The sequence below is a fragment of the Seriola lalandi genome, unplaced genomic scaffold (genome assembly GCF_002814215.2).
Source record: "Seriola lalandi dorsalis isolate HSWRI2012SDOR001 ecotype SW California unplaced genomic scaffold, Sedor1 jcf7180002053930, whole genome shotgun sequence".
NCBI classification, from domain to species: Eukaryota; Metazoa; Chordata; class Actinopteri; order Carangiformes; family Carangidae; genus Seriola; species Seriola lalandi.
This window is the reverse complement of record NW_019524483.1, coordinates 266,872-280,240: the sequence shown is the minus strand read 5'-3', so window position 1 is coordinate 280,240 and position 13,369 is coordinate 266,872. Positions and strand designations below refer to the sequence as shown.

Below are 13,369 nucleotides of genomic sequence, written 5' to 3'. Positions count from 1 at the left end.
CCATTTGTCTGCGTGGCATGTCTGCAAACCACACCACACACAGTGAATCCTTATAGTTTATAAATTCCAACACATGTCCATATAAAGACAAAGATATGATCATCTTACAAATTTAATTGTAATAGATTAAACTACAATACTGTTTACAATGTAGTTATAATTAGCTGTGTGTCAACCAGGTACAATATTGAAATGATGTTTACACATGAATGCATCATGTCATCAAAATAATAATCCAGTAAATATAATCTGAAAGCTAATTTTACTGTCTGCTCAGTGCTAGTTTAAATACATTTTACCTAATTTAGTCACGCACCTCTACTTGAGCAGTGTTGAAAAGTAACCCAATATATTGACCCATTGACTGTTGTTCAATACAGTTTTAATGTACTTGTGCATTTCTTGAGTATTTCTATCGCCGCTCGAATATAGTACTTTTTGCTCCAAGGTATTTATAGAATACGAGAATATAAAATACAAGCTTTTGCGTGAAAATAGAGTAAATTTTCTTACACAAAATTATTGCTAATTTTACTCAAGTGAAAGGTCTGAGTACTTCTTCCTCCAGTGATGAGACTTCTTGTGTTGAGTGTGAAGTATAGTGTTGCCAGATGTGGTACATCCTCACTGTATAACATCTGTTTCATTCCATACTGTTAGACTTCAAAACACCAAATAGTTATAGGCTGGGTCATCAACACTTTCATCCCTTCCCAAACTGAGGGCTTTTGTTTTACTTCCGCAGACCTACAGGTCCCTCCACACTGTCAGCGGGGCGGAGCACAACATGGATTTCCCAACATTTCGCGTCATTTGTATCTGGCTGCTGTGAAGTCCAATAGAGACAGGAGGAAAGAAAACACTGTAGACAGATTGCGCTCCGCTAGCCTCAAACGCCATCTTTAACAGATAGGGGCTTTAAACCGGCAGAAAACTGGGAAACTGGCACCAGTGGAGACAACCCGTTTTTTCACGTGTGTTTTAAACCCTCGGATCGCTCTGGAGCTGTACGAGTCGTGGCTTTTGGCATTTATAACACAAACTAAATTCGTGAGGAAATCGGCGAGGCACTGGTTAGCCTCTAGCTAGCTAGCGAGGGGGAGGGGCGGGGGTTTTGAGGATTTTTTTTTCGCAGCCGAAGTTGTTTGTTTATGTTATTCCACACGGACATGTCCTCTTCAAACCCAGGTAAAGTGCAATAAAAATCACAGCGACATTCAGCGACATTGTACTATGCGACTGCTAATGGGTTATGGGCGTTTTGTCATACACAGCTTAACTGGACACTTTCCTAAAGATAGCGTGACAGCAGCGGCTGAGTTAGCTTAGTAGCAAAGCTAATGCCATAGCAAGGGTGGCTGTTTATTGCATAAGTGAGAGCTTGCTAACATGCTAGCCAGCTAACAGCGGCTAGATAAATGTCTAAATAGCTCCTTTGTATTATTTATCAACAGATCTAAGTAAAGTGACTACCAAGCTACGGTGGCTAATTCAGTTTATTTGTTTCTGTTTTTAGAAAATGTTGCTCACAAGATTGATAACTGTGTGCTTAAGGTAGCTTCAACATTAGCTCGGGGTTGCGGTTGTCTTAGCTCCAAACTATCTACAATCAATCTACAAACAACTGTCCATGTGTTTCTAACTTGTGTGTTAAAACAATGTCACCTCTGTGCGTTAAAGCTAATTTGGCCTCTGAGCGTGGGCTTCATTGAGTAGTTTAGTTTCCTTTGCAGTGCTTGAGGCACAATGGGAAATCACCTGTCTCTCTATGTTATTAATAGAGTTACCAGATCCAAATCTGGGTATGGGGGCAAGTGGGACCCAAGCAGGTGGCGGGGCTGTTGTGCCAAAAGGGACCAACAAGAGACGAGCTACGTAAGTGTGTGTTTTTAGAGGTAAAGTTTGTGTTGAAATGTCAGCATCGTGTTATGTAAATTTGCTGACTGGTGTACTTTTGCTTTCGATTGTTGTGGTCAGAATTCTCATGAGAACATTTGTGTGAAGTTTCTCATGTGTTACTTCTCTACATTGCAGGCAAGACTTTGATGATGATGAAGGAAGCAAGTTGTTTAGGTACATTTGTACCAGTTTGTCCAGTTATAAAGCAAAATATGTGTTTAATCAAGTGTTTGAATTGTCTGGGCTGCTGAGATAACAGCAGTGTTTCTCTGTTTTTCCCAGGTGTGATGATGAAACGGGCGGCTCTAACAATGATAAAGAGCGCTTTGCCAGGTAGGAGGATGAACGAGGAGAAACAAATGTGTTTCAGAGCATAATAATATTGATACAGTTATTACCCTTGCTGCGCTTGCTCTTCTGTCCATGTTTTTTTTTTTTCCTTTTTTAGTCTTACACTTCTTTTTATTTTTGGTTGTGATTTTTGGGCCAGTTTTTTTAGTGGGTTGGTTTTATTTCCAGGTTTTTGGAAGAAGATCAGAGTTTTGCAGATAAGGAAAAACTAGCCAGGTATGGCCTGTACCACTGTGGAAGGCTCCCTCTCCTGCTTGTATCCATATCAATAGTGAATGCACTGATCAAATACTATCCTGTCCTGCTGGGACCCCAGCACATTGTCATTTTGACAGCACAAAATTACTGGTATATTTCACCGCTCTGTGCGTCTGTTTTGGTGCCTGTTAGAATGTCATGCTTCTTTGCCCTAAGCAGCTGGTTGTCTATTTCAACCCACCACTGTGATATGTGTCACTAACCGCTGCGCTGTGTGTGAGGGATTTCTTTCACTTTGGTAATCCCTTCCTCTTGAGCAACTTTCCTCTCTGTCTCTTTTGTCTCCCCCCTCTCAGGACATCTGAAGGGTCTTTCTCTTTCTACACTTGCCGTCTTTTGTCACACCGACTGGCCTTGAAAGACCAGGTTCTCTCGCTTTCCCACCATCATTTTGGTGGATCATTGACTACACTTTATTGTTTTGTGCGTCCATTATTTCTCTCACCCTCTCTCATTTCCATCTCTTCTTCCAGATCGGCATACTTACATTGCAACATTAACTCTAAACTCTACTCCATGTTGTCCACCTGCCTGTTTCACCCATCTTGATCCTTCCTATCCTCTCCACCTCTGCCTCCCTCCCTTGTTTCCTCACTGCAGGGAGAATCACAGTGAGATTGAGAGGCGGAGGCGGAACAAGATGACCGCCTACATCACAGAATTATCAGACATGGTGCCCACCTGCAGTGCTCTAGCACGGAAACCGGACAAACTAACCATCCTACGAATGGCTGTGTCCCATATGAAGTCTCTGAGAGGAAGTGGCAATACCAATGCAGATGGGTCGTACAAACCTTCCTTTCTCACTGACCAGGTATGAGCAATTCAAGCTGCTTTCACACATGTTCTGCAACATTACCCAGAGCAGCTGTATGTGTGAACGGTAATGTCTGAATCAGTTGAACTGCACATTGAACAGACTTTTGGAGAGTTCATGAGCAAGTGGGCGTGTTGACGACATTTCTACCCCGGCGCCATCCCTCACCTAAACCAAACGGGAGTATTTCTAGTAGGTGTGAACGAATCTCACACGGACAATCTCCACGCGTGTTCTGCATGTGTGAAAGGGCAATTCTGTACAACGTCAAGAGAATCACATCCGGACATTGTCTGGAGTTCATATATGAACGGCTCCAGGGAGAGAAATGTAGAAATCGAGGGGTTGTCAGATGTGAAACGTGTTCAGAGTAACTATTTCTGACAAGACACTACTGTTTTGTGTAGAAGTAAATTATTAATTTAGTATACAGGTTTCACAGTCACAATGTCGTTCACACTACACCTCTCTGAGTTCAGTGGAAATAGAGTGAAGGAGGAGTGAAAGTAGCACCTTTTCAAGTTTGCAGGTTTTCTCACATGGTAGTCAGTCACTATTTTCACTGACTGTCTAAATTTGTAATGTCAAAAGAGATGTTCATTTTTTTTCACCAAACTTCATACACCCTCCCTCCGGGCCATTGGTCAGCTTATTTTAATTGTTCAAAACTAAATTTGTGATTAAGCATGGGCTCTAAGTGACTGTAAGTATGTTACTCCCTCCTGGTAAAGCTGCCCGCTAGCAGGTGAAAACAAGCAACTGGCATCGTATCATGGAGACGGTCATTATATGCCCTCCCAATGAGAACAGTGTCGATATTAGTGACAAGGACCAAGGGAATTGTGTATTCTCAATTTGTAGAAAAAGAGCTATAATTTACACACAAATATCATGCTCCATGATTCACTGATCGCTCATCCTCAGTGCTTACCCTCCCTTTGATGCTTTCTGTCTAAAGGAGCTGAAGCACCTCATCCTGGAGGCAGCCGATGGCTTCCTGTTCGTGGTGTCATGTGAGACCGGTCGCATTGTTTATGTCTCAGACTCCCTGACACCCGTCCTCAACCAGTCGCAGTCTGAATGGCTCGGCTCCTCCCTTTATGATCAGCTCCACCCAGATGACACAGAAAAGCTCAGGGAGCAGCTCTCTACTGCAGAGAATAACAACACAGGTACAAAGCATTCTCAGACACTTTTAGACATTAGTAGACACATGTGCACCCCAGTACACCCATGATTGACTTAATGCACTCTCTTGTTTGCAATTTAAAGGGAGAATGTTGGACTTGAAGACAGGAACAGTGAAGAAGGAAAGCCAGCAGTCATCAGCCAGAATGAGCATGGGAGCCCGTCGATCATTCATCTGCAGAATGAGGTGTGACTCATAGTAGAAGTAATTATGCAGTTTATTATTTATATTGGTGTGTGTGAGCCTGGATGCATAAATTGTTGATGCGGTGGCCTGTTTGTGTTTAAAGGTGTGGTTCGTGTCCAGTGGAACCGTTGTCAATGAACAGACTGAACTTCCTTAGGAACAGAAACAGGTGAGCAAAACCAAACAGCTGGTTAAAAATTGTGTTAGGATTACAGCATATTAGCATACCTGGAGCCGCCTAGTAGCAATAAGATGCACGTAAACATGAATTTATTACTGGCACAGTAATAGCACTGATTTGATTTTTCAGTCTATTTTACAATTTCTTCGTTCACCTCAGGAATGGTTTGGGTGCAGCCAAGGAAGGGGAGCCCCAGTATGTAGTGGTCCACTGTACAGGATACATCAAGTCTTGGCCCCCTGCAGGTAAAACTAATAATTGTGTGGGGAATTAGCATATATAGCCATGTGTTACAATGTGTTATACATCTGTTATGATATGGCTTTGGTCTGTAAAGGACGAGTTATACTTTGTCGCCCATTTTAACACAGTTTTTGCATGTTTGTATTTATTTTAGGGGTATCATTAACAGATGATGAAGCAGACAACACTCAGGGGAGTCGCTACTGTCTAGTTGCTATTGGGAGATTACAGGTATAACGGATGTCACTTATTTGGGGAGGTGCACATGTGTATTTTGTGCTCAAGCAAGTTATGATGATGATGAAATCATTTGTGACTAATTAAATGTTCTTTATTGAGAAGTATGTGGTTGATGTAAAGGAGAAAGAAGTTCTGCAATTGTGGCAATGAACCTTTCGCTTCTGATCTGAAACCTTCCCTGTAAATTGTGTAATCTCTGACCCCCACATCAACAATACAAGAATAAAATTGCCTTAGCTGGTGGGAGAAAAAAAAACGAACGCCTACCATAAGGCAGTACTTTATGGTCACAATCTTCAGTCTTATCTGAAGTGTATTACAACTGATGTTTGCACGGTTACGCTGTGTTTAGAAATATTCTTTTGTCCTGGTACCTGATTTGCTGAGTTGCAAAACTTTGATAATATTTATAACTTTTGAATAACAATTCAGAACAAGAAACTCATTCTCTTAATGTTTCGTCCATAAATGAGATTCATGCACTGTGTGATTTTAAATAATCTAACTTTTTTCTTTTTCCTTCTTCAGGTGACTTGTTGCCCAAGTGACACAGACATAAACAGCATCAGTGTTCCAGTAGAGTTCATCTCACGCCATAACTGCCAGGGCATGTTCACCTTTGTGGACCACCGCTGCATGGCCACTGTCGGCTACCAGCCGCAGGTAAGCATTGCAACTGCTGGAAATGTCACGTCCAGATGGCGTTAATGTCTTCTGGGATAATAGTGGTTGTATTATCTGCTGTTTGTTGCAGGATTTACTTGGTAAGAATATTCTCGAGTTGGCCCACCCAGAAGACCAGGGCTTACTGAGAGACAGCTTCCAACAGGTAGGACGGTCTGAATATATGCAGCTTTTTGAGGACTCATTTTTATTTCTGCTTAACTCTTGTTTTTGTAATACCACATCACTGTGTTTACATGCACTTAAAAGACTACTCTTGCGATTTAGCTTCTGTAACATTGTCAGACACAAGATGGCCACTTGAAAAAAAGAGATTAAAATCAATGCAATAGAACAAGAGTTATGTTTTTTATTGCGTTTATTCTTCCTCCTTCAAACTTCTCTTTTTCCGTCCAAACCTAGCACGTACATAACCCACAATGCGACTCGACTCAATTTACGTAGCTGTACAGATTTGGGTGTGTTATGTTTAAGGGTGTAACGATTCTGAAACCAAGACCAATACTGTGATACAAATGTCCACGATCTCATGTCGTGGAACGGGGCTATAGAGACCTGGTATGATCACTTCTTTCCTTCTTTCAATTCTTTTAAATTTGCAAAGTTGTTGTCTCGTTGTCTTCAGCTCTAACTGCCGCTGATTCAAGACATCACTTGAGGCAGTGGGGAAAGAATTGCTGTGACAGTAGTGTGTCATAATGAAAAAAGGGGAATACACATAGTAACCTTTTATTTTCAGTAAAATATGAAGTAAAGTCGAACTAAAACTGAAACTGATCCTAAGTAGCTGCTGTAGTGTTTTCCACAAAATTTCATTCTATTTGTGGTGGTAGCTGACCGGGGAGGCGGGGGCCATTTTTAAATTATTATTAGATAATATCATATATATATATATATATATATATATATATATACATATACAGTGCTCCACTGCAAATATTTTAATCGCAAATTATTTTTTGACAAATGAATAACTGAATAATAGTGTTCACGGAAAATATAAATACAGCATTATGAGTGTTTGGCATGTTGGACTTGTGACCTCAGGTGGTGAAGCTGAAGGGCCAAGTTTTGTCAGTGATGTTTCGGTTCCGCTCCAAATCGAGAGAGTGGATCTGGATGAGAACCAGCTCCTTCACCTTCCAGAACCCATTTTCAGAGGAGATTGAGTATATCATCTGCACCAACGTCAATGTCAAGTGAGTCACACTTTGTAGACTGATTTTTTTTTTTTTTTTTAACCAATACAGGTGATTATGTAACAGTATTACACAATCAAATACAGCACATAATGAAACCATTGATGTGGTGAAATGTAACTGTTGGGAAAGATCCCTCTGTCTGAGTGATTACCTTTCACCCCCAATCCCTCTTCTTAGACCATTACTGCAACCTCCATGAATAAATCACACACTGATCACTCTCTCCCTACACCTCTCCTCTGCACCCGTCTCTCATTGTGGGGCAGTAGAAACTCGACTCAGGACCCCCTCACTCCTATCTCCTCCCCAGGGGGTTTGCTGCCCCCTTCCTTGGGTCAGAGCAGCCCAAGCGGCCCTCCTGTAGTGCTCAGCCCGGGGCAGGTGGCCACCAGGTGAGATCAGCCCTGACCTGACTGTTGTCCCCCTGCATGGGAGAACGGGGGGTGCTTCTTCATGGGAGACTACTGCTGTTTCTAGCAAGCTATCGTCCTTCTGGTTCTGTTGTCATTTCCCACCCTGAGTGATTCTTCTCTCCATTTTATTTATCTCTGTTGCCCTGTGGCGTTGGAAAAATATAGGTGTGGGCTATTAAGAAGCATGTCTTATAGTTGTTTTCATATAGTGAATAGTAAAGAGATCAACTTTTAACAGGTGGTGTAGCATGTTAGCAGTATGTATTTAAATAACAGGCCCTTCTCTGCTGAAGCTTGTCACTCTCTTCCTCTTCTGTCCTCCTTTTTCTTTTGTTGCCATGGTGACCAGTGGCGGGTTGAGTGCTATTTTGCCAGCAGGTGTTTGGGATTTCTCACTCAACAGTGGAGGGCATGGAAATGGAGATGAGGCTATTTTAGACTAACTTCAAATAAACACTCTTTCTCTCACTCTGTTTTTCCCTTTTCCAGGCAGTTCCAGCAGCAGCAGCAGGCTGAGCTGGAGGGAGGCGGAGCCAGAGATGGTCTGTATGAGGCAGGACCAATTACCCTCTCACAGGTTAGGCACATGAATGTACTTGTCCAGTCTGAACAACTCTGTTCTTAAAACTGTGGTTACACGTTCTTTCATTTTAAGAAGAAACAAAGTATGACCAGTGACGGTACAACACTGTACTTCCCCATACGAAGTACAACACAGATATAACTAGTAAACATCGAGTCCAACAGTAAAACACGTAATAGTTGCAGTAACCCAACAATTAGCTAGAATGTTACATTAGCACCACATTAGCCTCAAAGACCTAGTATGACTAGATTTCTCATCACTAACAGAAAAAAAGAAAATACCTCAAATTACAAACAATCAGTAATCAATAATAGTCCTGCGAAGGTATTTTTGTGGAATAGATAAAAGATGCGTACCACTATTTGCTACCACTAGGAATTCCTAGTGCTGCACCCGGTTACACACATGAAAAGTGACAGAAATTGTTGTGTAAGAGAGCTAAAGAGAGAAGTTCAAACCCTGGCAAATCGTAGAGCGGTCAGAGACAAAACTGTCCTTTCAGATTAAAATGAATGTGATTTACCTCACGAGGGCTGCAACCTCCAAATGATGATTGATTAATTATTAACAATTTTATTCTCCATTGATCTGCTCATCGTTTTCTCAATTAATGGTTTGGTTTATGTAATGTCTTTAAATATAAAGTCAAAATGTCTTTTGTACCACCAACAGTTCAAAATCCAAAGACATTCAGTTTACTATTAAAGCAATAAAAAAACAGCAAGTATTCACATTTCAGAACCTTAAAGTCATTACTTTTTAATCAACTGTCCAGACTAGTTGCAAATTAATTATCTGTTGATCAATTAGTTGACTAATTGTTATCACTCTTCGCTTGACTTGTTAGCTTGAATTGTTAAAAGTTTGGCAGTTGTGTCTTCTCCTACTATGTTGCAGCCTCCTTCTTCTGTTGTGACTGTCATTAAATATATTAACTTAATATTAAATATCATTGTAGATGTGTGTTAATCTCAGGTTCAGGTCAGTTCTTCACCACTTTAAGAATTTTGGAGTGTGATGGCTGACTGATAATTTTGGTGGTCCTCAGATGCCAGTCCAGCCGGTGCAGCCTGTGACTGCTGCAGGACCAGACCACAGCAAGACCCTTGAGAAGCCAGAGCTCTACTCCGCCCTTTTTCAAGGCCCAGATCAGTCTAAGGGCATTCCCTCCACCTCCACTCCCTCCACACAGATTTACCCTCCAGCCAACAACTTCACTGCTAGTCGATCCAGTGATGCTTACAGGTAGGAAGTCTTATTTGTGCATGTCTTTGCATGTGTTTACATGTACAACAGATCTTAAACCTCAAGGCAATACTTCCTCTAATAGCTTTGTCAATTAAACATCTTCATCACGGGGCCTTAGTGCGAGGTTTGCTCAGTCGTGTGTTTGTTGTCACATGGAAACACATACAGATTTATTGGAGATCTCTCATACAAACAACATGACACAGTGCAGAAACAAGTGTTTGTTGGTGCCTCTAGTTTATCCTGTTATTTTCAGAACTGACTTAATGAGGTTATGTTGTTAATTTGGAGGTAATGAGGTTATTATTCACTCTAAACTATATGAACAGCCACAGTGATTCCTGGCTGTAGTGGGAACTAATAAATTCACATGTTTATATAACCTGCTTTGTCTAAAGATTTGCCTGTCGGATCACATGGGCACTGTTTCTGTATGATATTGGCTGATGTACAACAACAACTACCACATTCCCACATGTGCTGTAAGTGGGTGCAGATGTTGCCTTTATTATGGCTCGTTCAGAATGAATTCCTGAAAGCATGTACAAAATGTTTCAAGTAGCTGTTACGCTGACTTTAAATACAGTTTGCTTGCAATCACAGTGCATTTTTTGAGAGAGGTGGTTTCCATGTTTATTTCAACAGGGTTCCTAACATGTAGGATAATGGGAACAGTTTTATTTCATTTTCAGAGCTCTCACTCTGCTCACTCTTCTCTGCAGGCCAGTCAATATGACTCCGCAGATGGCACAGCCAACCCACTCAGCAGGACAGATGCTGGCTCAGATGTCTCGTCAGAATGGAGCCCCGCAGTCCGTTACCCCTTCCAGCACTGGCAGCCCCCTCCATGGAGGACCAGCAGGAGGATGGCCTGGAGCTGGAGCTAGACCACAATTTAATAACCAGGTAAGCCAGGAACAGGATTCATGGTCTGATTTTGCGCATCTTCATTGGCATTTCAAGTCAGTTTTTATTCACAAAGGAAAGATACTTAATATAATGACACTTCTATGTGTCTCCTCCAGTTACTGATCACATTCACATATTTAAAGTGGCAACCTCAAAGATTTCAGCCCTCGTTGATTAAGCAACACCTGTTGTTTCTGGCAGTAACAGGAAACGCGTTTTGATACTACAGGTCACAGAATTCTGGGGGCAGCTAAACAAACCATTGTCGTTTTAATAGAGAAGTCAGAGCAGAACACTTGGCCTTTTTCCATCATTCTGTGAGCAACCATGATCTGATTCTACGCTGCACGTGGCTCAAGATATTGCGATATAATCAGTGGGCCACAGCCTCAGTCACTGTTATGTTACCTTATTTGGTGATAAGTAGCGACTTAATGGACATTTATTTCATTGATCCTGCCCAACTTCTAGTCAGTAAATTGAGTTACTCTTTCATTTCTAAGCAGCAGGTGGCTCCTCAGGCCCCAAAAACCATGTCTCCACCATTTGCTCCCATGGGAGGATTTGGAGGTGGCTCTTCCAACTCTTTTGGCCAGATGCCTACAGGTGCTGCTCCCACCCCCACCAGCGGTGCCAACTACCCACAAATGAATGCTCGTGCCAGCCTCAACACCAACGGTTATGGTAGGTTTTGTGCATATATGTTGGAATCCATGTGTCTGTGTTTATACTGGGACATCCTCTCACCCCTCCGTTCTCTGTCTCAGATGGCTCTCAGTCAGGGGCACAGTTCCCATCTCGAGCAGCCGAGGCAGTGTGGCCCCAGTGGCAAGGCCAGCAGCACTCACAGAGTAATGCAGAGCAGCATCCTCATGCTCAGGGCAACCAGCAAGACATATTTCCTGTGAGTGATACAAACTTAACCTCTCAAGCATTCACATTACTCTCCCTTTCTCTGTCACTTAAAAATACCTTTCTTTGTCTCTCTTCTTCTGATTCAGGATGTGTTGTCTATGTTGGACCAGCCTGCCAACTTCAACGGTGATGACTTTGAGATTTCCATGTACCCTTCCTTTAACGAGTGACCTGGTGAATACTGTTCTGCTGGTCCACCTAGTCTTCTCGACTGTTTTTGCCGTCACTCTTTCTTATATCTTTCGCTCTTCTGCTCCTGTTTTCTTCCTGCTCCTGAGAGTAGCACTCTTCCCTTGCTTCGCATGGCTTGAACTGCACTGCCACAAGCCAGTTAAGGATGGAGGGATATATCTGATTGCAGATATATAGGAAAGGAAAATCAAGGATTTGCTACTGACTAAAAGATCATTATTTTAACAATATTCCAGCCATTGTAAGAGAAATCTCTAGCTAGCACTGCCCAAAGCTCAACAACCTATGTTGTAGATATGTGAGATATATATATAAATATATAAAAGCGCACAATCACACAACCACACTTGAATAGACTGCACAAAAACACTCTTACATTCTGGTAAAAATACATAGGAAGTAAACACACACACAAACAAAGGCCTTTTATTCTAATATATTCCTGGTTTTTCTCAGGCATTGATGAAGAGTGTATTTTGCTGTTTTACCCGTTTAGCATGTAGACTAATCACACCAATCATTGATTTAAACTCTCAGGAAATTGCAGGGATATACAGCTTTGGTGATTAAGAAAAAAATCTAAGCTGTTGCACGCAAACCACCAATGTCTGTGCTAACTTCACTCACAATTTTAAACCCACAGCATGTCTCTGCATGTATGTCAGCACTGCTTTCACGGAGCGCTTCTACATTGTGTAGATTTATATAGAGTACAGTTTTCTATGTACATTGGTGGCTTCACCTATAAATTTTAATTATTTAGTTTTTCCTCTTAAGGAACATTTAAGGTTTTTTTTCTTCATGGAATGGTGTACTCAAACAACTCAGACACACAGTGTTAAAATGGCTACATACTGTTTGTCTAGGTGCCTGTTGGAAATGTATACAATCTATTTTCCTTTGCTTACATATACATATATACAGTATGCATGTGTGGTATGTATGTTAAATGGATGCGTACAGTGTCATTATCAACTTTAACACAGTCATAGGTTTTCCAACTTGCTTGATTTACTTCTTCCTGTCATCCTGCATTACCCTGTACCAAGTATGGGCTTTTTGTACTCCTTTTGTAAAAGAAATTAAAAAAAAATCACACAGCAATAATTAACAAGCAGGAATTGTGTACTTTTAAAGCCATTCTTTATTGTTATAAATGTTTTCCTTGATTAATGTTATTTTGAATTGGAGATGTGGAAGTAATGTTTGATCTAATTATATTTTACCCTAGTATTTTATTGTTTTTTCAAAACTTTTAATGATCACTTAAGTTCTCCGTTGCCCTTTTCTGATCTGTATGTTATTAATGGTTTGATCAGGGTATTCAGGATTAAAATGGAATAAACGGAGCTTAAAGCAAGATGATATAGAAGTGAGAATGTCCCAGAAGATTTTTCTCGGTGTTTTGTCCTGTTGTTTGTGACAAACATTTGGATTAGGACTGAATCTTGGCCAATAAGATCCAACTACCTGTGTTTTACAATCAGTTTTTGGTAAGTTTGTATTTTAGGAGAATGTTGTGGGATGAAAGATAATGCTCCTAAAAATATTTAAGTTTTAAATGTGTGGTATTAGTTTAAATTTGACCCTTTTTAATTGCAGTTTTCCATTGTTTGAGTTTAACACTCATGACAACAAATCATGTAACTGTATGTATACCCATGTTGATAATTGTCTGGTTTTCATCTACAAAAGGATGTTGGTGACTGTGTTGTCTTTGTTATTGTTGAAAACCTTTTCGGTTGCTCTGTATCCAGGTTTTTTTTTCCAATGATGTGAACTTTTATCACTCATAGAAACACAAATATATAAATATACTGTATATGTATATGAAATGTTAAATGAGAGAATGTTTG

The 13,369-nt window shown here is 40.9% G+C and overlaps 1 protein-coding gene across 7 annotated transcripts; it reads left to right on the top strand.

Annotated features, from left to right (window-relative positions):
- The first annotated feature begins 850 nt into the window (after positions 1-850).
- arnt (aryl hydrocarbon receptor nuclear translocator) lies at positions 851-11,625 on the top strand. Of its 7 annotated transcripts, none has more exons than XM_087172957.1 (21): positions 851-1,188; positions 1,782-1,875; positions 2,035-2,073; positions 2,182-2,232; positions 2,419-2,466; positions 3,109-3,322; positions 4,284-4,497; positions 4,598-4,700; positions 4,804-4,869; positions 5,041-5,126; positions 5,279-5,355; positions 5,893-6,027; positions 6,119-6,193; positions 7,096-7,247; positions 7,520-7,642; positions 8,153-8,240; positions 9,298-9,494; positions 10,220-10,403; positions 10,910-11,090; positions 11,174-11,310; positions 11,408-11,625. In XM_087172957.1, exons 1-21 carry the CDS (start codon positions 1,152-1,154, stop codon positions 11,489-11,491), a joined length of 2,385 nt encoding a protein of 794 aa, XP_087029083.1. In that variant the 5' UTR covers positions 851-1,151; the 3' UTR covers positions 11,492-11,625. The 7 variants fall into 7 exon arrangements, with proteins under 7 accessions (XP_087029083.1, XP_087029082.1, XP_087029081.1 ...); XM_087172956.1 differs by having other exon boundaries at positions 7,517-7,642; positions 10,913-11,090; XM_087172955.1 differs by having other exon boundaries at positions 7,517-7,642.
- Positions 11,626-13,369: the final 1,744 nt, after the last annotated feature.